Here is a 27261-nt window from a genome sequence, read left to right on the forward strand (position 1 = left end):
ACCTGGGTGTTTCCGGTCAGAAATACTTTGATTCCATGGTAACTGATACCACTCCCAAAAGTCCCTCGGCCATCCACAACACAAAGGCTGAAAACAGCCGTGATCTCAGTCGGAAAACAGCTTCCGCCTCCAGCGGTGCAGGAGCATAGGTCAGTCCTTCATCATGAAGTCACACTCTTCCTTCAGTACAGCTGGCAGAGGAGCAATTAGCTTTCACTGAGGTCCCAGGACCCATGGTAATCTTGCCTAGATGGTAACACTATCTCAGAGGAGCTTGGGAGGCTCTTTCATGCCCTGCATGGCAAATCAAAACATAGAGATTGAATTGTAAATAGCTACTTCTTTTGTTGTTGGTTTGTTTGTTTGCTTGTTTTGTGAAAGGATTTCACTATGTAGTGCAGGTTGGTTCTGAACTCACTATGTAGCCTAGGCTGTAACTCTTGACACAATTTTTTTTTTTTTTTTAAATCGGTACCAGGGATCGAACTCACGACTGCCTGCTTGCAAGGCAGGCGCTTATGCTGCTGAGCTAAATCCCCAGCCCTAGGCTATAACTCTTTGGTGATCCTCCTGCCTTAGCCTCTCGAATGCTGGAATTACAGGTGTGTGCCACTATGCCTGGCTCTTTTCTTTTCTAATAAGTATTTTCCCCTGTGTTGAGAGCAATGTTAAGTGAGAGTCCTCAGCTCTATTTTTAGGTCAATCTAAAAGAGACTCCACATGTTGGTTGATTAGTTGGATGGATGGATGGGTGGATGAATGGATGGATGAATGAGTAGATAGATGGGTAGGTGGGTGGATGGTCAATGGGTCAATGGGTCAGTGTTCAATGATGAACAGATGGATAGATGAAGTAGGTAGAATATCTGTTCTATGTAACTTAGAAAATCACAGATTAAAAAAAAAAAGAATATCACACAAGTGGGCCTATAGAGTCAGGGCTTTTTTCACGAGTTACATTTTACCCATAGTGGCAAGAAACACAACAGGACTGCCAATCATTTCTTGAGCATCTACTAGGCACTAGGTATCCCAGATACTTTATCTTTTATTTTAACTCCAATAACTTTACAAAAGAGTCAGGCAAGGTCTGATCGGTACCTCTGAGGTCAAAACAGCCCTGAGCTCAAGCCCACAATGAATTCCAAGAGGTGAACAATGCTGACCCTTGAGGATGGTGCTGGCAGCTTTCCTGTGCTCAAAATAAACCCAAACCTGGGTGAGGAATGCGAACAATTCAGTTACCACTAACCAGGTCTGAGTTACTTACGTCCCTGTACGTCTCATTTTATCATTCCCAACAAAATAAAAAGTTATGGGCAAAACACAGCATTCATAGTAAAGCCAAGTCTGCAGTCTTAACTCTTCAGAAACTTCCTAAAAATTACCTTTAAGCTAGCTGTGCCAGTGCCCCCTGTTGTTCCAACACTTGGGAGGAAGAGGCAGGAGGATCCCTGTGGGTTTGAGGCCAGCCTGGACTACATAGTGAATTCAAGGCCAGCTTGGGCTACCTAGTGAGACCCTATCTTTAACAAATAAAACAAAGCAAATACAATAAAAATTGATTTATAAAGTGTAGCAGAAGCCAGGTGTGGTGGCACAGCCCTGTAATCCCAGCATTCGGGAAGCTAAGGTAGGAGGATTGCTGTGAGTTTGAGGTGAGCCTGAATTACATACTGAGACCATGTCTCAAGAAAATATTAAAAATAAATAAGCCAATAAATGTGGATCTGAGCTGTCTTCACCTTTATGTATCTCATTGCAGTGTTTCCCCCCACCATCCCTCAGGTGGGGTGGTCCTGAGCACACACAGGGATCCCTGTCACCCATCAAGGAGACATCAAGGACAAGAGCCTCAGAAAAAGCATGGATCAGGGCTCCTAATGGTGTCCATGTGGCTGTGCTCCTAGCCATTCCCAGCAGCCAGTGAGCTTTGGGAAATGTGATTGGATCACATCCCTCCCCTGCTTAAGCCCTGCAGGGGCATCCTTCTGCTTTCAATTAGAGGTAAAGGTCTTAAACAATGCCCACAGAATGCTGCTCACAGGGCTGACTGCTGGGTGGCTCCTATGTACTCCCCAGGACCTGGCACGCTGGCTTCCTTCCTACTTTCATGTAAAGCTGCCTTTGGGTTTTGTTTGTGGTTGTTTTGTTTTGTTTCCTTCCTGACTTTTTTTTTTTTAAAGATAGGATCTTGCCATGAATTCCAGGGTGCCCATGAACCTACTGTGTAGCCTGCCTGATCTCAAGTCCACAGCGAGGCTCCTGCCTCAGCCTCTTGAGAGCTTGAATATAGATGTGCACCACCACACCCAGCTCCCAAAGCCCCCTTATAATTGAGGACCACAGGAAGCTTGCGCTAGATCCCTTCTAGGACCAGAATGTCCTTGTTGCCCTGTTTCCCCTAGTAAATGCAGACATCGTTAAGTAATGAGCTTGAGCCACCTTTCTCGGCTTTCTCCGATCCCTTACATGAGGCCAGGTCCCTCTGAGGTAATTTGTTTGATTATTTAACTAACAGCTGGTTCTCCAACCAGAATAAGTTAATGCTTAGGTCTAGAACATGGCATGTACTAATACTCATCACAGTAAGATGTGTGGAGCTGTCCACACAACGTCTCTATCTTCACAAAAACTGCAGCAAGAGGAGTCTAACACTGGTCCAGTTTTAGGGATGGAAGGAACTGAGGAGGAGTAAAGTTAAGTCACTCACCCAAAGTCACACAGCAATAGACAGCAGAGCAGAAGTTTCAACAGTTTTAAGTCCAGAGCTTGCTTTAGTCTATTCCACTCCCCAAACAGGTGTTGAACAGAAGGCGAGATTAACAAAAGGCTGGGCTGGCAGCCTGCAATCCACTAAACTCTTTTTTTCTACTTTATTTCTGCCCTTTCTGAAAACTCAAGCATAATGTCTAAATGCTGCAGTCACGTCAGTGGTCATGAACACACCCAGGGTGACTATCCCAGTCACAGACATGTCTAAGTGTCTGAGAGCTCTGGCTGACAAGAAGCCACACTGTGTGACCTGCCACTTGTCATGGACTTACTCATTCAACAGGGCAAGAATAAATGCAAAAACTGATCGGGCTGCGTCTAGGGCTAGAGTCCCACACCCCACTGATTACACAGCACAGTACACGAGCCACACAGGCTCAGAGCCCCACAGAGCCATTCTCCTCTCCACATCCACCTCACAAACCCCTGAGTGAATCAGTTCAAGGAGAATCCTGAAACAAAGCTGCCTCCCCAGATGCTGGCCAGGCTCCGCTGTAGTCCAGCCAGACTGGACCTTTATCCCATGTTCTCTGCTGTTCTTTACCATCAATCCACAGCAGTGTCTTCCCTTCTCCTCCCCGAGTGTGAGCCCTCGCTCTCCCTCCCTCCAGGCCTTTGGTTTTTAGCCATCTCTCTGACACTAGCCCAGTTCCTGATACACTGGACAGGTGCCTGCTCAATAAATAGGTGCTGCTGAATGAGTGGCAATTGACTAGCGTGTCAGGAAAATGTCACTTCCGTGGCAGACTGATTGTGTGAGCCCACCCTTGTGGAAAGATGTAGTTAGAAACCGAAATCTTGGCCAGATTCTCAGGAAAGGTTTACTGTTTCATTAAGCATATTCAGTATCTTTTTTAAAAATCAGAGTCACGGGGGCCAGGGGTTTAGCTCAGTGGTGTAAGTGCCTGCTTGGCAAACATGAGGTCATGAGTTCAATCCCTGGCACCAAAAAATAAATAAATAAAAGTAAAAATTAGAGTCATATAAAGGATAAACTGAGATTCAAGCTCGACTTCCTCATCAGCTCATATGAGCCATGTTCATGTATGCAGTCTGTACCTCCCTTCCCCGGATGCGATGCATACTGAGGTCCCTATGTAAAGCTGTGTTTCTATGTCTCTCCATGCACACTAGCAAGGGGCTTTTTAATCTTCAGCTAACTCACAGAGTGGACAGCTGAGGGAAACTTAAAATGTACAGATAAATGTAAGAAATGGCATTATAATGTCAGATGTGGTGGAGCGTGCCTGTAATTCCAGCATTTGAGAGGCTGAGACAGGAGAATCCCTGTGAGTTCTAGGCTACATACACAGTGAGTTCAAGGCCAGCCTGTACCATACAGCAAGACCTTGTCTCAAAAAAGAGAAAAAGAAAGAAAGAACAGACAGACTATATAAAGGTCATGAAGTAGGTATGGAATTTATGGGCTTTGAAATGTGCTAAAATATAATATGGCTAATTTCATTCCATGCCATACACTCCTGGGGCTGAGACTCTTGGCACTGGTTCTCAGGCCTGGACAGCATGGCCTCCACTTAAAGCTCTGTCTCGAGGGACCAAGTGCACCTGGGGAATTACACAGAGCTGAATTCTCCACTGCCTGCCCGTCCCCACACTCTAGTGTGTGCACTGAAATGTTGCAGAGGCAGTGTGATTTTGGTGCATCTGCACACTCTAATACATAATCCTGGAGCCAGAGACCCCTTGCTCTTCCCAGTAGCCAGCGTCACTAGGATGCTCATGCCAGCCCACACAAGAGCTCCAGGACCCAACTGCAAGGGATGATGAAGTCACTTGCAGCAGGGAGCCCTGGCAGGGAGTCTAAGCCTGTGGATGCGCTAAAAAGAAGCAGGACATCAAGTCAGCTGCTGGGGGCATCAACGCACTGAAGAACCCAGCTGCATCACGAGGACAAAGCCCAGCCACCCAAAATGCCAGGCAGCTCCAAGGAACAAGCAGTAAGCAGTGAAGCAATGCAAAGCCTGCTCAGGTGACTGTTTATGAAACCCCAAAACCCAAGCCCTTGGTTTCCTTTGAAGAGGCTGATTTGAGATTAAGGAAGCGGCAAGCCTCCAAGAACAAAAATGATCCCATTGATGTGGGGAAAATCACTCATGAAGGGGATTTATAGATTCGAGAGCTAAACCTGGGTCTCTACGACTCTAGGAAACAAGGTCACACAGCCAGGCAACTCTAGACTTCCCCAAAGCCCCCTCCCTAGTCACGGTTTGTCCTCAAAGCATAATTAGGCTGGTGCCTTAGACTGCCTTTGTGTCCTCAGGCTGCCTCTGTCACTGGGGAGGAAAGAGATTAGAGAAATGCAGAGAGCCGGAAACTAGGAGAGCCTGTAGCCTTTGATTCCTGGGGCCAATAGTGACACAGTACCCTCCATGTGACAGGCATTGGCCCAACTCCTACTGCAAAGTGGAGGAAATGGGAATTGAATTGCTTACTAAGATCACTAAAAGTAAGTGATGATGCTGAGCCTCAAGCTCAGACCATCTGCACTGGAGTCTGTGTTCTTTCCCGCTGGTCTAACTGTGATTTCAGACTAGAGGAGCAAACCAGGATGTTCTGAGCACCTACTATGTGCTAGGCTGCGAGCCGCAGACCTTTCATGTGGCATTTCCTTGAAGCCTCATTACCACTTCCTGATGTCAGCAACATCATCTGCGGTGAGATTCAAAACCATGGCTCTCTCCCTCCAAAGCCCTGGAATCGCAGTTCGGCCACCAGAATCTGGGTGCCCTTGGGCAAATCACAGCTGTTTCCTCCTTTGTGAAATGCCGCCCCAGATGCTGCTGCTGACTTCAGGAAGGCCATGGCCTTCCAGCTCCTAGAACACAAATCCCTGTTGCCTTCGACACTCAAAGATCCCTCTGGCTCGGTGCTGACAACCAAAGCCAGTGGCTCACAGACCTTCTCCATGACTCAGCTGGGAAAGAGGAAAAGTGTGCTGTCTGAATCACCCAGCCAGCCAGGGTTGCATCATGCAAGGCTCACTCCACATTTTCCACAAGTTTTGCAATATGCAAAGCTCCACTCAAATGCTGTGGCAGTTTCCACCACTCCCATCCTCAAAGCGGACGTTCAACAGCCAATGGACAGGCCCTCTGGGCCTATGCAGTTTGGGCTCACGAGGTTTTGTTACTCCCTGGGACACTTCCTGCCTTGGGCCTTTTTTTTTGTTTGTTGTTTTTTAGACAGGGTCTCACCCTGTAGCCTGTGCTGGCCTCAAATTTACAGTGACCCTCCTGCCTCGGCCTCTTGAGTGCTGGAATTACAGGTGTGTGCCATCAAGCCTAGCATATCCCTCTCTGCCCTTTGACAGATAAAATAACCCAACAGGGAAGAACCGTCTCCTCTGCAGTCATGGAGCACGAGGTCAGTCCTAAAGCGGTTTCATGTGACAGTCGGTATTACTAACCGTCCCAGGCTTTCTTCTAAGTCAGTGGCTCTTCCTGGGGACAACTCTCCCATCCCCATTTTCAGTGGTGAACCTCCACTGTTGCTTCCTGGGCTACCATGAACATGACCCAGTTACTCTGACTTGAGTGTACATCTCCTGAAACCAACAGAGTGGACCCTGTCTGTGTAGCTTTTTTCTAAGAAGCTGATTTCCTAAATTAGCTACCCCTGCCTCTTGATTCAGGACAATAACTAGGAAGAAGGCGAAATCTAAACCTTACACCAAGAAAACTACCAACAATGCAAATATATATGCCACGTTGCCCACTGATTGACGTTTTGAAAATTTTTTGTAGCTTTTTAATTCTTTTTTTCTTTCTTTTTATCTTTAAATAAAATGGATTTGAAACTTTAAAGAAAAACAGAAAACTATCAGTCAGTCACAGCTGGCACCACCCCAAAGACAGCAGCAGCACCATCAGCCCTGACCATGTTATTTACGGAGTGAACAGGGGCCTCTTTTCAGGAAAACATCTCCTGGCACTCTGAAGCCACCTCCCTTCCTACCTGACCTGATATTTTCACCACTGCTCATTCCTTGGGCGGCTGGCATACGGTCTGACCTTTCCTCCCGTAAATGTGAACTCTCCAAGAGCAGGGACCTTCTCCTGCCCATTCAGGGCTCCCTCTCCAATGCTAGGATTTCTTGGCACATCGTATGTGCACAGTATTCATTCAATAAATAAAGGCTGTGGTGCCAGTTTCAAAAAAAATGACAAGACAAAGGGACAGAGGCCTGTATCCACCAGTCTCATCTGTCATGCATTGGGTAGACACAGGAAGGGAAGCCAGGACAAGCAGGACAGGAGGAAAGAAAAGAATAGGTGTCACTGCTGATCCCAGTGGAGACCTGGCTGGGCGCTATGCAGAGAGCCCCATGGGAGCTATGTCAAGGGGACACTTTACCCTCAAAAGGAGGCCGTGCATGGGAGTCTAGGAGACTCCAAGTTGAGGATGACCTAAATCAGGCTTGAGCGCTGGGCTCGGTAAGAATGAAGCCCTTGTGAAGAGCCTGTGCAGGCTGCTAGCAAGAGAGGAAAGAGCTGGCTGGGCTGGCTGGGATGGGCATACCCTCCCGTGGAGCACGGATTCAGGACGCAGCAGGTACGCGCAGGGCAGACAACGGAGAGTGGGGACGTATGCAGAGAGGTCTTTAAGGAGAAGCTGCCACGGAGGCTCTAACATCTTCCTTCGGGCCACCCACACCCTGCCAGCCCCAATCCACAGATGGCCATGTGGATGCCTTTTGCTAACTGTGAGGGACAAGGAGGAAACGTGCAAAGCCAAGACTGCTCTCAGCCTGAAGTGAAGCTTCCTTCTCCCCTGTATCCTGAGAGTGGCACATAAATCAATGCAGTGCTGGTTCCACCATGCCCTGAATGGAAGGGAGGCGTCACAATAGCTGCAGCTCGCCATTTCTTGGCTGAAGCCCTTCTGCAGCCGGCTGTGAGTTCCCAGGGAGCAGAAGGACCACAAGCTCCCCAGGAACCACAGAACAGCTCAGTGCGGAAGGATCAAGCACTACTTCCTCTCTGTACTGGTGAAAGGGATGCCCAGGAACCCGGAAGCTCTGGGAGAGGCTTCCACACCCAGAATGAGCAGTGCTTACTCTGAACAACCAGCTGACTATAAAGCCAGTGCCGGGCATCTAAATGTCCCTTAATCCAAGGTGCACTTCTCAAGACAGGACAAGGTATGTGTACAGGAAAGCCCTTCTATTTCTTGTTCAAGGGCAAGTCCAGAGTATTTTATGTACTTATTTTTTTTAAGCACAGGAAAGGACACTAAGCCTGGGCATGGTGGTGCACGCCTATAATCTGGCACTTGGGAGGCTGAGACAGGAGGATCACTTCAAGTTTAAAGCCAGCCTGGTCTATATAGCAAGATTCTGTCTCAGAAAACCAAACCAACAAATAAATGATACTACGCTGGGTACAGTGGTCACACTTTCATAATCCTAGCTACCTGGGAAACTGAGGCAGAAAGAACACATTCAGATCCAGCCTGGTCAATTTAGAGAGACCTTGTATCAAAAAGTAAAAGTGGGGGGGCTGGGGGTTTAGCTCAGCAGCATAAGCACCTGCCTTGCAAGCAGGCAATTGTGAGTTCGATCCCCGGTACTGATAAAAAGGAAAAGGACAAAAAACAAACAAACAAACAAAAAGTAAAAGGGACTGGAGATACAGGTCAGTGCAAAGGCCCTGGGTTCAATCCTCAGTATCAGAAGAAGAAGAAGAAGAAGAAGAAGAAGAAGAAGAAGAAGAAGAAGAAGAGACACCAAAAATCAATTTTCAATATCTACACAATGTCTCACCATTCTCAAGGCAACTACACTCGCCCCCTCCCCACCCCCACCAACCTCAGCCAGGGCAGGGCAGGAGGCTGCGGTGCAGGGGTGCAGGGGAGCTGCATGTGAGAGCTGTCCTGTTTCACAGCAGGGTTTAATCAGCCGACCAAGGTCCCAGTGTTAACCAGGGTCAAGGTCAACACTGAGACCTCTGATGTTCCATCCCCAGCCCTGCCTGGTTCCCAGGAAACCTTGCTAAGCTCTGACAAGGCACCAGGCAACTGCAGAACCCAGAAAACCCCGGGCTAAGGCTCCAGATGATCCAGGTGAAGGGAGCGTTTGCTGCTCTGTGACCCGGCTTCGGAGCCTCTGGGACTCACACACACAACCACATGCATGCGCGCCTCTTTCTGCGGAGTGAGTCAGAGGGCAGCCTGGTGAGGGAAGAGGGTGGTAGCACCTCCGGATGTCCCTAAATCATCTTCCACAGCCAGTGACCTCGGCCCAGAACATAACATCCTTCCCCCCACACACAATGGCCTTGAGAGAACTAACACCAGCGAGGAAGGTCCTCCCGACTTCAAAAATTAAAAAAGCAGCCCGCAGTTGAGATGTCTGCCCTGGCCGGAGGAGAGAAAGTGGCTCCCCAGAACGAGGGCCAGGACTCCAGGCCCCCACCCAGCTCAGCAGCGGGGCCCAGCCACCTGCCGTGCTCCCCGCGGACTTCAAAGGCATCAGAAATCGAGGAAACGAGGAGTGAGCAGTGGGGGGAGCTGTACATAAAAGGTGAGGAAGATGAGGCAGAGGCTTGGGGCCAGCTGCTTTCCCCCTACCCAGCCCCTCTCTTCCTGAGGCTGCAACCAGCGTGTTATTAAACGATGCTCACAGAAAACACCTGGATTCTCTTCCCACGAGGAAAACAGAAAGCCACACGCTGGCAGAGGGGAGAACGCTGCAGTGGCCGCCACCCTCTTTCCCTACCACTGCCTTTGGTCCCCCACACAGATGATGCCCTTCTGCCCTGTGAGGCCAGTGACCCTATTTTCCTGACATGAAGCCACACCAAAGAAGACGCATCCTGCTGACAACCCCACTATGGCCACCCACAGAACGGGTCCAGCTTCCTTGGCTTCCACGTCAGGCCATCAATCCTTGCACATCCAAACTCTTGGAAGAAGACAAAAACACAGATTTCTGGGTTCCAGCCCAGAAAGGCTCATTCCTTGGGTCTGCCCTAATGCCTAGGGATCTTTTTTTTTTCTTTTTCTTTTTTCTTTCTGTCTTTTTGGGACAGGGTCTCACTATGCAGTTTAGATTTGCCCTGAAGTCACTTTGTAGCACAGGCTGGCCTCAAACTTGCAGTGATCCTCCTGCCTCAGCCTCCTGAGTGCTGAGATTACAGGAGTATACCACATGCTTGGCTTCTTTCTTTGTAAGACAGGATCATACTATGTAGTTCAGGCTGGCCTCAAACTCCAAGGAATCCTCCTGCCTTAGTCTCGGGGTTCCTGGGATGAATCTGCATTTTAATGAACACCCCACACAGTTGTGATGCTGGAGGGTCATGGGCCAAGTTTTAGAGATTTGCACTGACCTACATTTCCATGATCTCAGTAGCCTCAGGAAAAGAGATCAGGAGACAATTCTAGGCCAGGTTTGGAGGCACATTCCTGTAATTCTGGTATTCTAGGAGGCTGAGGCAGGAGGATCACAAGTTTGAGCACAGCCTTGAAAATTGAGTGAGACATTGTCTCAAAATGAAAAATCATAAAAAGGGCTAGCTCCATGCATAGGCCCTGGGTTCACTCCCCAGGGTGTGTGTGGTGTGTGTGTGTGTGTGTGTTTCTCAGCTGCTGGCTGGATTCACTACAGAGTCGTGTGTTTTCATCAAGCTCCTCAGTAGAGAACAGTTCCATGACTGTGCTCAGATGTCCAGCTCCATAAATATACCCAACACCAAACAGGACACTCAGGACAAAGGTCTGAGGAGGTCCGGACTGCTCAAAGATGAGCCACCACCCCTGAACTAACAGCTCATAGGATCAGGCTGTTTTCACATGCGTAACTCATGGCCCCTTACTCTACATTTTTTCAGAAAAGATGGACACAGCGAATAGACCTGTATGTAGGGGGCTGCTGCCTCTAGAACCCAGAAGCCGTGCTAATCCATCATTTTGAACAAAGCCATGCCAAAATACGGAATTTTCTTTCTTTTTTTTTTTCTCTTTTTATCGGTACCGGGGATCAAACTCACGACCGCCTGCTTGCAAGGCAGGTGCTTATGCCGCTGAGCTAAATCCCCAGCCCCCCAAAATACAGAATTTTCAGGGGACAGGAGAAAGAAGAAAAGGCAATAAAGCAGTGTCCTGCAGGACTGCAGAAGCTCCTGGAGCCCAAAGGGGCTTGTGCTCCCCTTCTCTCTAGAGAAAAAAGCAAGCGAAGCCAAAGCAAACCCTGCCCATCATGAGGCTGGGACATTCAACCTGAGCCCCAGAAAAGTTGGGGAGGAAGTGAAATCCAGCCCATTGCTGCTATCTATCTTGCCCTCTTCCCTCCTGCTCGGGCACCAGAACCCTGCGCTGTGTGTAGGTGAGAGGCTGAGCCCAGGCAGGTCAGACAGCAGCAGTGTGGCCCAGACCGGCAGGCTGCCCTCCGCCCCTTCATGACTCACCAAAGAAAAAGGCCTCTGATTGCAGAACTAGGGGATCAAGATGATTGATTGAGTTAAGCTGGGTTGGGAGGTCAGGAGAGAGAGAGAACATAGGAAAAAGAGGAAACATCAGCTTTCGCTTGACCCTTTGGTTCTTTACCATCCCTGATGGGGAGCCCATCTTCGCCCTGCAGTCCACACGCAGCTGACACGTGGGGGGGGCTGGGAGTGTTGACATAAAGGGAAGGACATCCTGTCAACAGCACTGCTGGGAAAAGATCAAGAACCAGGCAGAAAAAGTAGCTGTGCACACTGAAATGCCTGCGTGCCCTTCCCTCCGGGACAGTCTCAGACTTGTGAGACTGTGACCTGCCCTGCAGGCAGGAGACCCCAGTCTCATCACAGACAGCTCCCCTCAGCACCGCCTGGTGCGTGACAGCATCTCCCAACACCTGTGCTGCTTCCAGCGAGACTTGGATCTTGTAGCTGGGGACAGAGCAGAGCTAATGGCAGTGCTCTGTTTGATGCATACTGAAAATAAGCACTTCTTCAGCAGAAGAAAAAGATGCTGAGTGAGTGGAGAAGAAAATCCAGGCCTGGCCGTTCTTTTCTCCAGCTCCAGGTAGCTGACCTGTCACCTGAATCCTTTCAGGAGATGAAACTCGTTACTTTGTGCTCCAAATGCAAGTCCTGCCAAGCTCAGAAACCTGCTCATATCAGTCAGCTTCTGGCTCTTTGGTCAGTTTCCCACTTAAGGAGGCGCAGGAGGATAAGAAAGGGAAATACACAAACTGCCAAGAGCCAAAGGTGGCAGGTACCGGCCTGGGAATGCCTTCCTTAGAGTGGGAAGGCTCACAAGGGTGAGGGAGAAGATGAGCAGGTGCTGAGAGAGGAAAGAAGGAACAAAAGGTAGAAAGGAGACAAGGAAAGTTGGAATTTGAAAACTATTAAAAAGTTTTAAAACTTTTTCCAAGCTGTGGTGGCTCATGCCTTTAATTATAGCACTGGAGAGGCTGAGGCAGGAAGATCACCATGAGTTCAAGGCCAGCCTGAGCTACAGAGTGAGACCCCGTCTTAAAAAACCCAAAATAAATAAAATAAATTGTACTTTTTAATTTTGTGTTTAACATTGTACTTTCTGCAAGAAATGGAAATTAAAGCAATGCTGAGATTCCGTCTCACTCCAGAAAGAATGGCTATTCACAAGAGATCAACCAAAGACAAATGCTGCTAGGGCTTTTCTGGTAGATGTTTATATTGATACAACCAATATGAATATCATTATGGAGATTCCTCAAAAAACTAAAACTGGCTGGGGGGTTAGTTCAACGGCGTAAGTGCCTGCTTGGCAAACACGAGGTAGTGAGTTTGATCCCCAGGACCACAAAAAAAACCCAAAAACTAAAACTACAGGTTCCATTTGACCCAGCTACTCCCCTTCTTGGTAATCTTCACAAAAGAAATAAAAGTATCATGCCACAGTGACATATTCACACCCATGTTTATAGCAGCACAATTCGTAATAGGTAAATCTTGGAAACAGCCCAGATGCCCATCAACAGCTGAATGGTTAAAGAAGATGTAGTTTTTGGAATATAATCTGTTATAAAGGATAAACTCGAGACATTTCTAGGTATATGGATGCACCTTGAGACCATATTCTTAAGTAAAATAAATCTAATACACATGTTTAAATATTGCAGCGGCTGGATGTGGTGATGCACACCTGTAATCTCAGCCGTTGGGAGGCTGAGGCAGAAGGATCACTGCAAGTTCAAGACCAGCCTGAGCTACAAAGTGAGCTCAAGGCCAGCCTGAGCTGCATAGTGAGACCCCGTCTCAAAAAGACAAAAAATAATACATTGCTTCTCTTATGTGAGAAACTAAAAGAATAAATAAGGACCAAAATGGATGATACATACTGAGAAGTAAGAACACGTTCAAAAGCAAAGGAGAACAAAGGAGAGGGAGGGGGATGGAAGGAAGGGAAAAGAAAAAAGGGAATAGAAAGGAAAAAAACGGAAACAAAACTTTTGTAATAATGAGGGGAAGAAGCGCAGAAGGGAGGGGAGAGGAATGGAGAAAAAGATGCAAGATATGTTATGTACAGACACAAATGTCTCATGATGAATGCGATCATTATGTACATCAATGTACACCAATAAAATTAATCTAATAACGAACTGTAGGCTCGGCATGGTGGCACATGCCTGTAATCCCAGCACTCAGGAGACTGAGGCAGGAAGATTGCTACAAGTCTAAGGCCACCCTGGGCTACAAAGTGAGCTCAAGGCTAGCCTGAACTGCTTAGAGAGACCCTGTCTCAAAAAAAAAAAAAAAAAAAGAAAGAAAGAGAAAAAAAAAAGAGAAAGAAAGAAAGAAAGAAAGAAAGAAAGAAAGAAAGAAAGAAAGAAAAGTTTAATATTGTAGTCAGGCACAGTGGCACACACCTATAATCCCAGCAGTCAGAAGGCCAAGGCAAGAGTATTGCTGGGGTCCAGTCCAGCCTGGGCTGCATAGTGAGTTCAAATCCAGCCTGAACTACACAGTGAGTCCCTGTTTCAAAAAAACAAAGCCAAACAAATTTCTAAATATTTTAACTAAGCTGGGGATATAGCTCAGTGGCACAGTGCCTGCATGGCAAGTGTGAAGTCATGCATTCAATTCCTGGTGCCAATAATAATAATAATAATTACTAATTATTTTAACCATTTTAAACTACAGGCTTTAGTAGTGTTAAGCACATTCACATTACTGTGTGATCATCACCTCCATCCAACTCCATGTCCCATCTCTCCAAACTGAAACTCTGCAACTAATAAACAACACTTCTCATTTTTCACTTCCCCAAGCCCTTAGAAGCCAGGGTTGTATTCTGTCTCCATGAATCTGACTACTGTGTGGAACTGCAGCATAATCTTTGTCCCCATCCATTCCTGGCAGAGCTCCCAAAATCCCTGGAATTTCCTAAGTAACAGAAATGTGTTGATCCTAAAAAGCCCCTTTCTAAGACACCTGAGTTTATGCTGACAAGGTGACCTAGTTAAGGCCACTAGACAGTTTCAGATTGTGGCAATGACCTTTACTAAGGAAAGATCAACTGATCAGAAAGTAGGAACTTCCTCCTGCCCTACCCTCTACTTCCTGCGAGCAAGGAGAGCAGTCCTGAAGATTAAGCTGGATAAAAACTCCAGAACAAGGAGTCTTAGCCGGTTCCTAGTTGTTTGTTCAGTATTCTGTTAAGGGATCAAGATCCTGGGTGTTTACTTAGTGTTTCCACAGTGTATCTTCAAGCCTCTCCCTCAGTCTGGAGGAAGCCAGTGGCCCAAGCTCCCCCTGCTTCCGCCTGGACATCAGCCCTGACCAGAACATGGCTCCAGCCAGGCAGTCCCTTCTCACACATGCTCACGCTCTCTCTGGGTAGTGTCAAACCAAGTGGCAGTCAACTAGCCTCTCTGGTAGCCAGTTGAAAATCCACCCTAGAAGATTGGTCAAGGAACCTCATGTGACGCGTGAGGGTATCCACATTTTCTCTGTGCTCCGAGGCTGAGGAGAATCCGCAGCTACTTTCACAGTGCTGGACTGGTTTCCTCCCAGAGTTTCAAGCCTCTAAGCTTGTTTCCACCTGCTCACGAGATATCACAGATCTGGGTCATGTTCTGTGTATCAGTCTCAGGGAGGCAAAGCACTGCTGCCTTGAGACACATGTGCTCTCGAATTCACTGGGACCACACCACGCAGCCCTCACCTTTCCTAATCCCAACGCACTCCTTATATGACCTGGCTGGGTCCCCAGGAGCACTGGGAAAGATGGTCCTGGGCGTACTCCATTTTGGTCATTATCAGTCTTGTCTGGGTCTCCCAGCCCCCACCTGTTCTCCTTCCAGTGCATTATGGGAGGCCAGAAAGCAGTCAAGGGCCTGGCACTTTAGGTCCCATGACAAGGACACTAATGGATACAATAAAATAAACTGCTTTTCCTCCCCAAACTTCACTAGGACCTTGAAAGGCCTCTGGCACTCAAAGTGTAGAGATTAAACCTGAATGTCAGCATACCCAAGTGGCCAGGATTTTACCAGACAGGCTGACCAGCACCACCGGAGCTCTGGCTTCTGAGTCAGTCTGGGAACCTGTCAGCAGGTTCTAGGTGATACCACTCAATCAGCAGGATCTAGGTGATACCACTCAATCAGCTCGCCCAGCAGGAGCAGCCTGCTCACCATTCCCTTTCCTGGAGCCCACCCTGGTCTTCCAGAAATTGACTGCCCCTGCTGAATCACCACCCTTGCTCCAGACCTGCAAGTCTACCTAGCCCTGGAGCACCGCCCGCGCCTTGCTAAACAGGAAAGGTGGCAATCTGCAAATTCCCATAGACACAGCAATGCCAAGATAGTAAGCTAGCACACACTAGTAATTTTTGTTTCATCAATAACATATTGAAATAATATTTTGGGCATGTTGTGTCAAATATCATATATTCCTAAAACAAATTTTCCTTCATTTTTTTTCATTTTTAATGTTTACATTTGTAATCTGGCTACTAGAAAATTCATGGCTCATGTGCGTGGCTGGTACTATATTTCTACTGCTACTTTAGACAGCAGTGGTGACTTCTTCAGGGCTGGTTCTGTATTTTCTTTTTTCTTTATTTTCTTTAGCTCCAAAAGCAAAATGTTTCTCTCCTGCTTTATTTCTGGGTGGCACGATGCTGTGAGCTGCGGAAGGGTCCATGGAGAGTTCCCTACCCACTCTGTGCTGCAGACTGAAGCTGACCTTGAGAGCTTTCCTACCTCCTACATTTATCTTGTCCTGGGCACTGAGCTCTCACTATATACAATACAAGGCTCCCTTGTGACCCTCGTGTGGTAACAATGTGTGCATGTCACTCAAAAGGCCACACAGATCATTTTCCCTTGAAACAATGCTGCAAGTGTTGCTTTAAAATGCCAAGCTGTTACCACCTGGGAACAATTGGTCCGAGCTCACCCAGAGAAAGAAAGAGCCTCCGCTGCAGTTTTGAAACACGTTTCTGCCTTTCGGCTAAGATTAAGTATAGTATTTGAGGCGGTCTGCTGTGCTTGGCCCCAGTAAACCCTGATAACTGGCCTCTTCCCAGAGACGCAAGCCCTATCTTCACCATGTGATGTCCTTGTGCTAGGTTACAAGGGGCCAGATCAGCCTTCCAGCAGGAACTGCAAAAGATGAAGACTAGGCCCCCAGATGAAAAGAAAAGATTGCTAGAAATTGTCATCACCAACAGCCTTGAGCCACAAGAAGCAAGATCTGGAGAACTCTAATTACTTAGTTTGGAGACAGCACCTCACTATGTAGCTCAGGCTGGCCTTAAACTCCTATAATCCTCCTGCCTCAGCCTTCCTGAGTGTTGGAATTACAGGCATGTACCATCGTGCCAAGCTGTATTTATTATTTAGTTTTGAAGAGCTAGAGGTCAAACCCAGAGTCTAGAACATACTCAGCAAGCACTCTACCACTGTGTCCCACCCCCAGACACTTGGCTTTTTTCATGCATTTGCTTTACATTGACTGATTGACATGGGTTTTGGAGGTAGTGCTAGGTTCACATCTGTATTTGACCTCTCAGTAACTTCAGGACTCAGGATAAGCTTGCTCCATTTACCTGGGTCTAAATTTCATTACATGTAATAATGGGGACAACTTTACACACTTCCCAGAGATGTTGAAAGGATTATCAAATAATGAGGAAAAAAGCATCTTGCTGATTACAGGTGATTTTTTTCTTTATATTTTGTACTTTATTCTAATTATACTACAGTATTATAATCATTTTTATATAAATATCTTTGGGTTGTGGAATGAATCATGAGTATTCATTACGTTTTTTTTTTTTTTTTTTGTCTTTTTGAGACAGGGTCTCACTATGCACTTCAGGCTGGCCTTGAGCTCAGTTTGTAGCCCAGGCTGGTCTCAAATTTGCAAGGATCCTCTTGCCTCAGCCTCTCAAGTGCTGGGATCACAGGCATGCACCACTATGCTCAGCTCATTACAGGCATTTAATAAACATTATTTTCTTCTCCCTTCATCCTTTCCTTCAGCAATTCAGCAAAGAAAATGTTAAAAAGAACTTCAAAGAAAACTGAAAATAAATTTTGTGTATTATAATCTGTTGTTATCGTTATTTAAACCTTGGTGCCTGGTGCAACTTTATAATCTGGTAGAGAAATTCTGTGAAGACTGAGATTAACTTCCTAGCCCTAGGGCTAGAGATACAGCTCAGTGGCACAGCGCCAACCTGGCAAGTGTGAGCTTGACTCCTGGTATCTGGAAAAAAATAAAAACTTTATAGCCACAATACAGTCCCAGGGAAAAGGTACATGCTAGGCAAATGATTATTAAATGAATGAATGAATGTTGGATTTCATTCAAGCAGAGGCTGATACAAATGTAGAATACAGAAGAAGCATGAAGTCTGAATTAGAGCTCTGAAAGAAATATAAAAGTAGTTAGAATGAAAACTGGAATCATTCCTAGTGACCTGAACAACAAAAGCAAATAGAGCCAGGAGATTGTGAAGGACAGATTCTTACACACGATTGCCTAATAAAAACTATCACAAAGGACTCTGCAAGACCACAACGTTACAAAGGCCTGCCCCACACGATACAAAAAAGTATTTCTACCGAGATGTCTGCCCAGCAACTATTCAGTCTTGGACAGACACCACTTTTGTTATTCATCATTGTGGCCACGCACTATTGTTTCCAAAATATCTGATATAAGCCAGGCATGGTGGCACATGCCTGTAATCTCAGTACTCTGGGAGGCTGAGGCAGGAAGATTGCAAGTTTGAGCCCAGCTCGTACAACTGAGAAACTTAGGGAAAACTTATCTTAAAAGTAAAAAATTAAAAAAAAAGAGAGATTTGAAATGTAGCTCAGTGTGAAGGCCCTGAGTTCAATTCCTAGTCTGTACAAATGGCACAGTGAAATTGTTTTACTAAGCTGGAAAGCGCGGGGTGTTCTGTTAAAATCCATCCTCTCCCCATTCAGCTGTGCTGAGTGAGCAAAAGGTTGAAACACAGGGGAACAAACAAATTCATGGGGCATAATCACCTTGCAAGCAGGCGGTCATGAGTTTGATCCCCAGTACTGATAAAAAAAACAAAAAAAAAACAAAAAAAAAACCAAATTCGCCTCTCCGTGAGTAAGCAAAAACAACCTTGGCTTTTCATTTAATGTTGCACTGGGCAGAGGATTAAATCTAACAGATCAAACTAAATAGAAATCTCCATACTGCAGATCTACCCTGCCAGGCTAATTTTATTTTATTTTATTTATTTTTTGAGGCAAGGTCTCTTTATTTTATTTATTTTCTCAGGCAAGGTCTCTCTGTATAATTCAGACTGGCCTTGAACTCACTGTATAGGCTAGGCTGGCCTCGAACTCATAACGATTATCCTGCATCAGCTTTCCAAGTGCTGGAGTTAAGCCAAGCATGATGGCTTTTACCTATAATCTCTCCCAGAAAAACCCAGAAAACAAACCAAGTGCTAGGATTACAAGTAAGTGCTACCATCACCTTAAAGGATAGGGGATTGATAGACGTCAATCTTAACAGCTGTTCTTAAACTGTCTTGAACAAAAGATCCACCTAGTTTCATCTCCAGGTCTTAATTCAGTTTTCAAAACATTCAGACCCATTAGGTACAAGGTAGGTGAGAGATTTTTGTCGTTGCTGCTGCTTTACGAGCTAAAGGTGGCTTTCCGTTTGCTTTCATTGATTCTTTGTTGTTACCAAGTGCCAGAACTCATGAACTGGAGGAGACAGAGCTCAAGTTTCCTTTGATAGTAGTGAAGAACAGAATGGAAATTTGCCTTTACAGAAATTTTGGAAACTTTCTATCCCCAGTGAAAAAAATCCCAAAGAAATTCCTCTTTCTAAATGAAATGCATAGTTATGAGAAAATAGGCCACTGAGAAAGAGGTCATTTTGCTAAACACACAGCAGATCCACGTATGTGGGAAAGACACGAGTCGAAGCTGTGGGTCTGTTTTATTTTTAATTTTTTTCCAAGTCCAAGTTTAGTGAAGAAAAACAATAAAACAAGATTTAAAAACACATCAGGGTGTGGTTCTATTTTAAAGACGAACTCATAAGTATTTGCTTCAAACATTTGGGAAAAGCAACCAAATTCAGAAAAGGTCCATCTTCTTGGAGGGGAGATGGGAAGACTGCAACTTTCCTTCCAAAAAGAAGGAAAGAGAAATGATTGAGATATGCCTTCCACCAGAGGCCTCCTTGGAAACTCAGAGCCAGGTTTCTATTTCATTCTGTGGGCCTTGGCGCTAGACCCCACAGAAGGAGTTTGGCACAACGCATTGTTCCCACTGTGTGTAAAAGAAGGTAAGAACAGTGCCAAGCACCACAAGGCCTTGCCCTGCAAATCCATGAAGCACGGGGGTATGACATTCCAGGAAAGACAGCTTGGTCCAGCCTAAAACACCTTATGAGAGCAGAATAGTCTGATGCCCAAGGGCTGCAGTCAGAGAAAAAGAAGTACTCATGAAGATCATCAGAGCAGAGCACACTTTAGAAGAATGCATTCTAGGGGTAGAGGAATCTGGAAGAAGGAAAAGGCCCCTTGTTATTGGCCCCCAGTCTAGTCTTGTAATTTCACTGACAGTCACAATCACCCAGCCACACTATTGGTCGCAGCAGCCACAAAACCAGCTGTAGTCATAAAGACTGTTATTAGCACAGCTCTCACACAGGTGGGCCCAGCTGGCTTCGACCTAACACACTCAGTCCCACCCTGCAGGATAGGACACCCTTATCCTTTCGACACCCACCCACTCCTTGACCCACCTGATTGCCAAAGACGGCTAGGGAGCAGGCTGTTGAAACTTCGTTTGCACCGAACCAGACCGAAGCGATGCGAGAGGGCATGCCCAGGATGAAGACCTGGGCCACGGAGCAGATGACCTGGCCCAGCATGGTGACAGGGAAGAGGTGGGGCTTCAGGCTGCCCAGCTTCACCCAGGCCCCCAGGCAGTTGAGCGCAGAGCCGGTGAGCGCGATGGTGCGCAGACCGTACTTCTCCAGCAGCCAGGCCACAGGTAGCAGCAGAACGATGTAGGTGAGCATGTAGCACATGGACAGCCAGTCGATGGCCAAGGAACTGACCCCGTAGAAGTTCATGAAGATGTTATTGATAGAGCCATACTGGATCCACTGGAAGGCGTTGCACATAGAGTAGCAGCTAAACACCAGGACCACTGCCCAGCGCCGCTTGCTCACCTTGATGGAGCCCAGCTCCTCTGGACCCAAGCTACTGTGTTGGACCAAGCCACTGGGTTGGGCCGAGGTACCGGGGTAAGCCGAGCTGCTGGGTTGTGCGGAGACGCTGGGTTGGGCCGAGACGCTGGGTTGGGTCGAGACGCTGGGTTGGGCCGAGACGCTGGGGTCCCCCTGGACCGCGTCGAAGCTCTGTGCCGAGGTGTCATCGCACCTCTCCAGGCTGGGACCTTCATTCACCATGGCCCCTGCCGCTCCTGCAGCGCTGGACCTTACGCTCTCGGGAGGAATGAAGGGGTTTGCGCTGCTCTCCTAGCGCGATGGGCACTTGACCCGGAGCGCAACGCTGTCCCAGCGGAAACCGAGACCCAAAGCTGCATCAAAGCAGCCGCCGGAGCTCCCTGCGGCACTCTTCCTCGAGGTCCCCCCTCCGCGGATGTCCCGGCCGGCCGGCCCGCTCCCGGTGGCTCCTGCCTTGGGCGGGAGTTCCCGTCCTGCAGAAACTTCGCTCCTTTCCTCCGCTACTTCACCGGCCGGCTCCCGCAGGGGCGGGCTCGGGGCCTCGCCCCCGGGCGCACGTGACCACCCCGCCCCCGCCCCCCGCCCCACCCCGCTCCCGCCCGGTCCGTCCCGGTCCCGCCCGGCTTCCCCAGCCCGCGGCCGCCTCCCGGTGTCCCCCGCCTTCTCGAGCGCGGCCGGCCGGGCCGCGCAGCTGTTTCGCCACAGTTTGCGGGGTGCATTCCTCCCCACGCCCTGGGCGTCATGGAAACCGCCAGGTTAACTGCGGGCCCGGCACCGACCTTTAGGTTCATCGGCTCCCCGCGAAGAGCGATCCCCTGCGCCCCTGCGAGGTGCGGGACCTGGGCACGGCAGCTGCCCCAGGAGCGCGTGCGGGGACCCGGGTCCCCGCAGAGATCTGGAGAATCCGAGGCGGTTCCGATTCTGCTCGGGCTCCCAACCTGGCTGAGTTCTCAGTGTAAAGAGGTTTATGGGTTTCTCTTCTGGTTGCGCCCCTGAGTTAAATGGAAATGTGGAACACTCGCTCATCTGGCCGCTGTCCCCGCGGACCTGGGCTTATCTTGGAGAATTCCAAGTGGCGCTGCAATTTCTTGATGGGTTCATTTGGCTTCCAGGTTGGGACTCGAGGGCGGTGAGGTGAGGAGAGAACCTAAGAAGCGGCCGGTGCAGTGTGTCTGTCGCGAGGGTCTGGCTCTGTGCCTGTTCTGGGAAGAGGTCTTTGCACCCTCGTAGAGCCAGGCTGCCATCTGCCGCTGTCAGCACATGCAGACGGTGCACCTTCAACTGTCCCGGCGTGAAAGCCAGGCCTCCGGAGCAGGGGTGGCGGTTTGCTCTCATCCCTTTCAGCCCTGGCCAGGAATGGTCCCTTGGGTCCAAACTCCAGGTAAGCGACCTCCAGGTGTGTAACTGTAGATCAAGGTACTTCCACCTCTGCACCCGAGCTTATAGAGCAGGGCTGATAGCATAGCAGTGTCTACTCCACAGCGGGAAGCCTGGCTAGTACAGAAAAGCACGTGGAAAATGCCTGGCAGATGGTAGGTGAGTGCCGGCTGGCATTGTGGCACTGTGCTGCATGTGTTTAAGGCAGCACCTCATTGAAGTGTCACAAGAATTCTGTGATGTAGTTCCTAGTGCTTGCTTTTTGGGGGTTGGGCAGTCCTGGGGCTTTAACCCAGAACCTTGTGGATTCTGAGCTTCTACCACTAGGCTCATTCTCATGACCTCACTGTATAGATAACTGAGGCTCTTAGAAGTAAGGAGGCTTCTTACTTAAGGTTCCCACTGACCTAAAGAGCCACTTCTCCTGGTCTATACTCATTCAAACTCTCGTTCATTCAGCTGTTTAATCGGCATTTGGTAGGCAGCAGCGTCAGCATCCTCTGGGAGCTTGTTAGAAGAGAAGTCCAGGCCCACCCCAGACCTCCTGAATGAGAAGTTGCATTTTAACAAGATCCCAGGTGATAATTTTGTTTGCACATCCAAGTTTGAGGGCCAGTGGGTTCCAGTGCCCTAGTGAGTAAGTTAACACTTTAGGGTAGTGGGCCCAACTTGGGGTACATATTGGACTCGTGGTGGGGGAGGGACTGAACATTTCAGATGCCAAGCCTTGACTCAGAACAGAATCTCAGAACACCAGTAACCTAGCACTAGGGAAGCTGAGGCAAGAGTATCGCTATGCAATCAAGACCAGCCTGAACTACATAGTGAGCTCCTGCCTAAAACAAAACAATACAAAACAAAACAAAACAATCTCCAAGGGTGGACAGGAACAGTACATATTACACCCTAACATGCAGCCAAATTTGGTCACAACTGGTGTCTGAAGGTACTTGCTTTTTGTTTTCCTTTTCCTGTTTTTTTTTTTTTTTTTTTTTTTTGTGTGTGTGTGTGTGCCAGGGATGGAACTTAGAACCTTGCACTTGCCAGGCAGGTGCTTATGCCACTGAGCTGTATCTCCAGCCCCAGTACCCACTTTTTGGTAGAAATAGGACTTTATTTTTAAATTTTGTGACAGATTCTTACTGTGTAGTTCAGGCTGTGCTTGACCACTCTATGTGATCCAGGTTGGCGTCAAACTCACCACAGTCCTCCTGCTTCAGCCTCTGGAGTGTCAGGATAACAGGTGTGCACCACCATCCATGGCCAATGATTCCATTATAATTAAAGATCCTAGCGGGATATGGTGGCACAAGTCTGTACTCATAGCATTTGGGAGGCTAAGGCAGGAGGATTGCTGAGTTCAATGCCAGTCTCAGTTACATAGTGAGTTCAAGGTCAGCTTGTTACAAAGCGAGACCCTGTCTCAAAAAAAAAAAAAAAAAAAAAGGTAGGGGGGAACATTTGAAAGAAGAACTCATGCTCATCTGAGAATTTTTGCACAATTAACATTTTATATTCTTGAAATTCCTCCAGTGTTCTCATTCATCTCCACAAAGCACAGAACCTCTGTTCTGTTTAAGACCTTCCTAAACCTCTATTTCATCCCCAGATCATCCTGGCCTTTTCCCCAGAGGCATCAGAATATATTCCTAACCTGAGGTTCTGAAAGGTTTGGGGAAGTTCCTCAGACATTCACAGCCAGTTAGCATCAGAACAGGCCGTAGAGAGTAGGGCTTCCCCTTCCACAGGGTCCCTCCCATGCCACTCTTCTGGAGGAGGACTTGGTCCGATGCCAAATCTCTAGGGCCTATCCTGGGATTGAAGCAATATTTGGAGCTGCTTTTGTAGACACAGATCAGATCCATTGTGAGCAATGGCTTGGGTCTACTCAGATTTGGAGTTCGGTTCTGCCATTATTAGCTTTGGAATGTTGGCCAAGGTACTTACCTCCCTAATCAAACGAGGATTGGACCTACCTACTCATAAGGGTGCCGTGAGAATTAAACGAGATAACATGTATACACTTTTTTTTTAAGAATAGGAAGAATTGGGGCTGGGGATTTAGCTCAGCAGCATAAGTACCTTCCTTGCAAGCAGGCGGTCGTGAGTTTGATCCCTGGTACCGATAAAAATGAAAAAGACAAAAAAAAAAAAAAAAAAAAAAAAAAAAGAATAGGAAGAATTTATTCATATGCTTTGTTTTTAAAAAGTAATAATTACAGTGATACTCTAGCAGTAACTAGGATAGTGCTGGCTCTTGGCTGGTCCCCACCAGGGGATGGCAGCTATATCAGTATTATGTAAATGTTATATAGAAATAGAATGCATTCACGGGAAAAAACATTTATGGAGTAGTTAACTATATGCTATATGTATTAGTATTTTCTATCTACAGGTTTCTCTAGCTATACTTTACAGGTAATTGACTGATACAGTTTAAAGGTTTCTCCCTGAAAAGCAGGCCTGGTTCTTAGTTTTATTCCCACGGAATCCCTGGAAACCTCTGGCATAGAACTGAAGTGTTGTTCTCAGCCCTCGGCAGCATGATGCCAAAGCCTGCCCCCTGGTGGCTGATGGCAACTTCAAGCCCTAAATCAAACTGTGGTGCAGGAGCTGCACTGGTGGGAGGTACCAAGCTTGTTGAGCGCAAAGAGAAGGTTAAATGTCCAATGAAATGATCCAAATTGAGACCTTGGATTGTTCTCCTCCAAAAAATACACTTGAAATTGGTAATGATGCCCTTACTAGCTTTATATACATAATTTATTTGTTTAACATCACATACTCATCAACATTCTTTTTGCTTTATTTCTCATACTTCCTCCAGATTTGTAAATATATTGTATAGCATGGAGCTCTTAATGAGAAAATATACAGCACATGTTCTCAATATATGTCCATAGATTTGAACTTAATTTTTTTTTTTGTTGGTACCAGGGATCGAACTCACGACCGCCTGCTTGCAAGGAAGGTGCTTATGCCGCTGAGCTAAATCCTCAGCCCGACTTGAACTTAATTGCACATCACCACCGGAGAGGAGATCCAACAGGCTTTCAGAGGAGGGAAAAACTCAATTCATAAAAAGTTTTTTGAAAACAAAGGTACAAATATAATCAGAGTTCTCAAACCTGGAATCTGAAAGTCCGTGGAACAATACCTTCTGAAGGAAAAGTATTTCCTGCCTAGAATTCTATACCTAAACTATCAAGAAGTATAAGGGAAGGGCCCATTTTCAGACATGCGGAGTTAAAAAAAAAAGGCACCTCCTGACCATCCCTTTTAGGAAGCTGCTAAAGGGTATGCTCCAGCAGAGCGAGGGAAGAAACCTAGAAAGAGTAAGATGCAAGACAGAGTAAATAGGGACTCCAGTACAAAAGCTGTGCCAGTGGGAAACACCATACCAGACGGAAGTCCCAGCAGCCAGGGAACAATGTGGCAGGCACGGGAAGCGATGTGTGCAGACTGAAGCTGGTCAGAAGACTTCAGGGAAGATCTATTCCATAGGACAGAACTGTGCTGAAAATATGAAGAGGAGGTTTACACACCCGGGGAAAAACGAAGGGTGCTAACGACAGAACTAAATAAATAGGAAGCATTAGAAAGGTGTGACATAGGCACAATCATAGTAATGCAGACTCCAAAGGTTTGTATCATAAAGTCATTATTTTGGTTGATACAGCTTTATTGGGAGGATGGGGGGAATGGAAAGTGGGCACATGTGGATAGCTGAGATGTGGGTGGGGCAAAGGGAGTTGACCCATGGTCTGCCATGTTGAAAAGACTATGGCTTGTAAATGCCTGACATGGAGAAAATTAGAAGTATCAATAATACTCATGTCGGGGGCTGGGGATTTAGCTCAGTGGCATAAGCGCCTGCCTTGCAAGCAGGCAGTCATGAGTTCGATCCCTGGTACTGATAAAAAGGAAAAAGACAAAAAAAAAAAAACCAATACTCATACTATTCTACACAATACTCATGCTATTCAGACATTAGAAGTAAATGTCAAAAGAATCATTTGATGCAAGTTGAAAATCAGTGTGGGGTGGAGGTCAGTCAGGAAAGGGAGATAGGCAACTGATATTTGTGACACAGCTATTTGCTCCTTTCAACTGGATTAACTTAGTTATCATTATTTAAAATTTAAGTCAAGTGTAATGGAGAGGAAGTTGCCGAGGCTGATGGGTGATGTTGAGGGACATGGTCATCTCCATTCTGGATTTGATAATGCTGGTTCTGAGATGGGTACTCACGACCTCCATTCCGGGAATTCAGAGGCCATCTCCCTTCAGGTGAAATGTGGCCTCCAACCTCATACAGGGGCACTGCCTCAGAAAACTGGGATGTGTGGTTGCCCTAGGTTTTGCTTTTGTTTTTACCTTTCCGTGACTTTTTTTTTAATTTTGCTCCTAATATCTTTAACACTTGTGGATCCCACAGTGTCTTACCCTTTCCGCTTATAAGTCAATATCTGTGCCATCACCCAAAGTATCATGAAAAGGTGGTCTCCTCTGGAATCTGTGAACAAATCCCGTGCCAGCTCCCAGTCATTGAAACTTGAAGACTGGGAACTTCCTGGAGCCCTCCCTGTGCTTGGTTCAGACTCCTGTGGCTTCTCACTTGGTCCCACACGGCCACTACCTCATCCTTCTTCTTCCTTCTGAATCACTGCCAAGTGCTGCTTCATGGGACTTTCTGGATTTACCCAGGTCACTCCCCTGACTCAAGTCCTCCAGGGGCTGCCTCTGGCCTCAGAGGGCTCCCACTCCTCAGTTTAACACACAGGGCCTTTATGACACTGCTCTGGCCACATCTCCCAGAACCACCTTCTCCCTCTTTTTGCTCCTGACTGAGTCACCCGCAGCCCCCAGCAGCATTATGAACCCATCATGCCATGCAGGTGCAATACCTCACAATGCAGGGCAGATATCACCTCCTCCAGGAAGCTTGCTGCAGCCCCAAGTGTGGACCACAGGCCTTTTCCTCACCGGGAAGTGCATTTGGATGGCAGTTTTGGTTACACTCTAACATCATTATTTATTATATTATTCAAGTCATCTGCTTCCTGTGAATTCTTCAAGTTTATGAATCATGTCCTATTCATATTCAGGCTCCAACTTCACTGTCTGGACCACAAAAACAATAGGGCGGATGGACTGAGCGGATTCATGTCACAGGGCCACCCCACCCAGAGGGCCTCAGAGAGGCGGCTGTGGAACACAGGTTCCAGAGGCTCATGTTTCCTCTTTGGATTTTGTTTTTCTTCATCTTTTCTAGGCTGCTGCTGTAAGGAGTATGGGCCTCACTGCTGTTTCTCACGAAGCCCATAAGGTGGGATGATTGGGAGGGCACTTCCTGCACCCAGTGGGCACTGGATTCTGTGCCCACTAAAGGAGCCCCAGTCCAGAGATT

General features: G+C 47.3%; 1 protein-coding gene and 1 long non-coding RNA gene across 4 annotated transcripts in view; one reads left to right on the plus strand and one right to left on the minus strand.

Moving 5' to 3' along the window:
• Positions 1-21009, minus strand: part of Flvcr2 (FLVCR choline and putative heme transporter 2) — a 46988-nt gene extending 25979 nt beyond the window's left edge. For 2 of the 3 annotated variants that reach the window (XM_003472318.5, XM_013155301.3), the window contains exon 1: positions 20025-21007. In XM_003472318.5, the coding sequence (XP_003472366.2) occupies positions 20025-20696 (672 nt within the window). In that variant the 5' untranslated portion in view covers positions 20697-21007. Of the gene's footprint in view, positions 1-20024 lie in introns of all 3 variants that reach the window. The other variant, XM_013155302.3, reaches the window with a different exon arrangement.
• An 88-nt stretch (positions 21010-21097) lies between these two features.
• Positions 21098-26908, plus strand: LOC106028171 (uncharacterized). The gene is made up of 2 exons (XR_001201782.2): positions 21098-21855; positions 24789-26908. It is a non-coding gene; the product is annotated as an uncharacterized LOC106028171 (long non-coding RNA).
• The last annotated feature ends 353 nt before the right edge of the window (positions 26909-27261 follow it).

This window comes from Cavia porcellus, unplaced genomic scaffold, assembly GCF_034190915.1.
Source record: "Cavia porcellus strain 051 isolate PalLab524CR breed Dunkin Hartley unplaced genomic scaffold, mCavPor4.1 scaffold_31, whole genome shotgun sequence".
Lineage (NCBI taxonomy): Eukaryota > Metazoa > Chordata > Mammalia > Rodentia > Caviidae > Cavia > Cavia porcellus.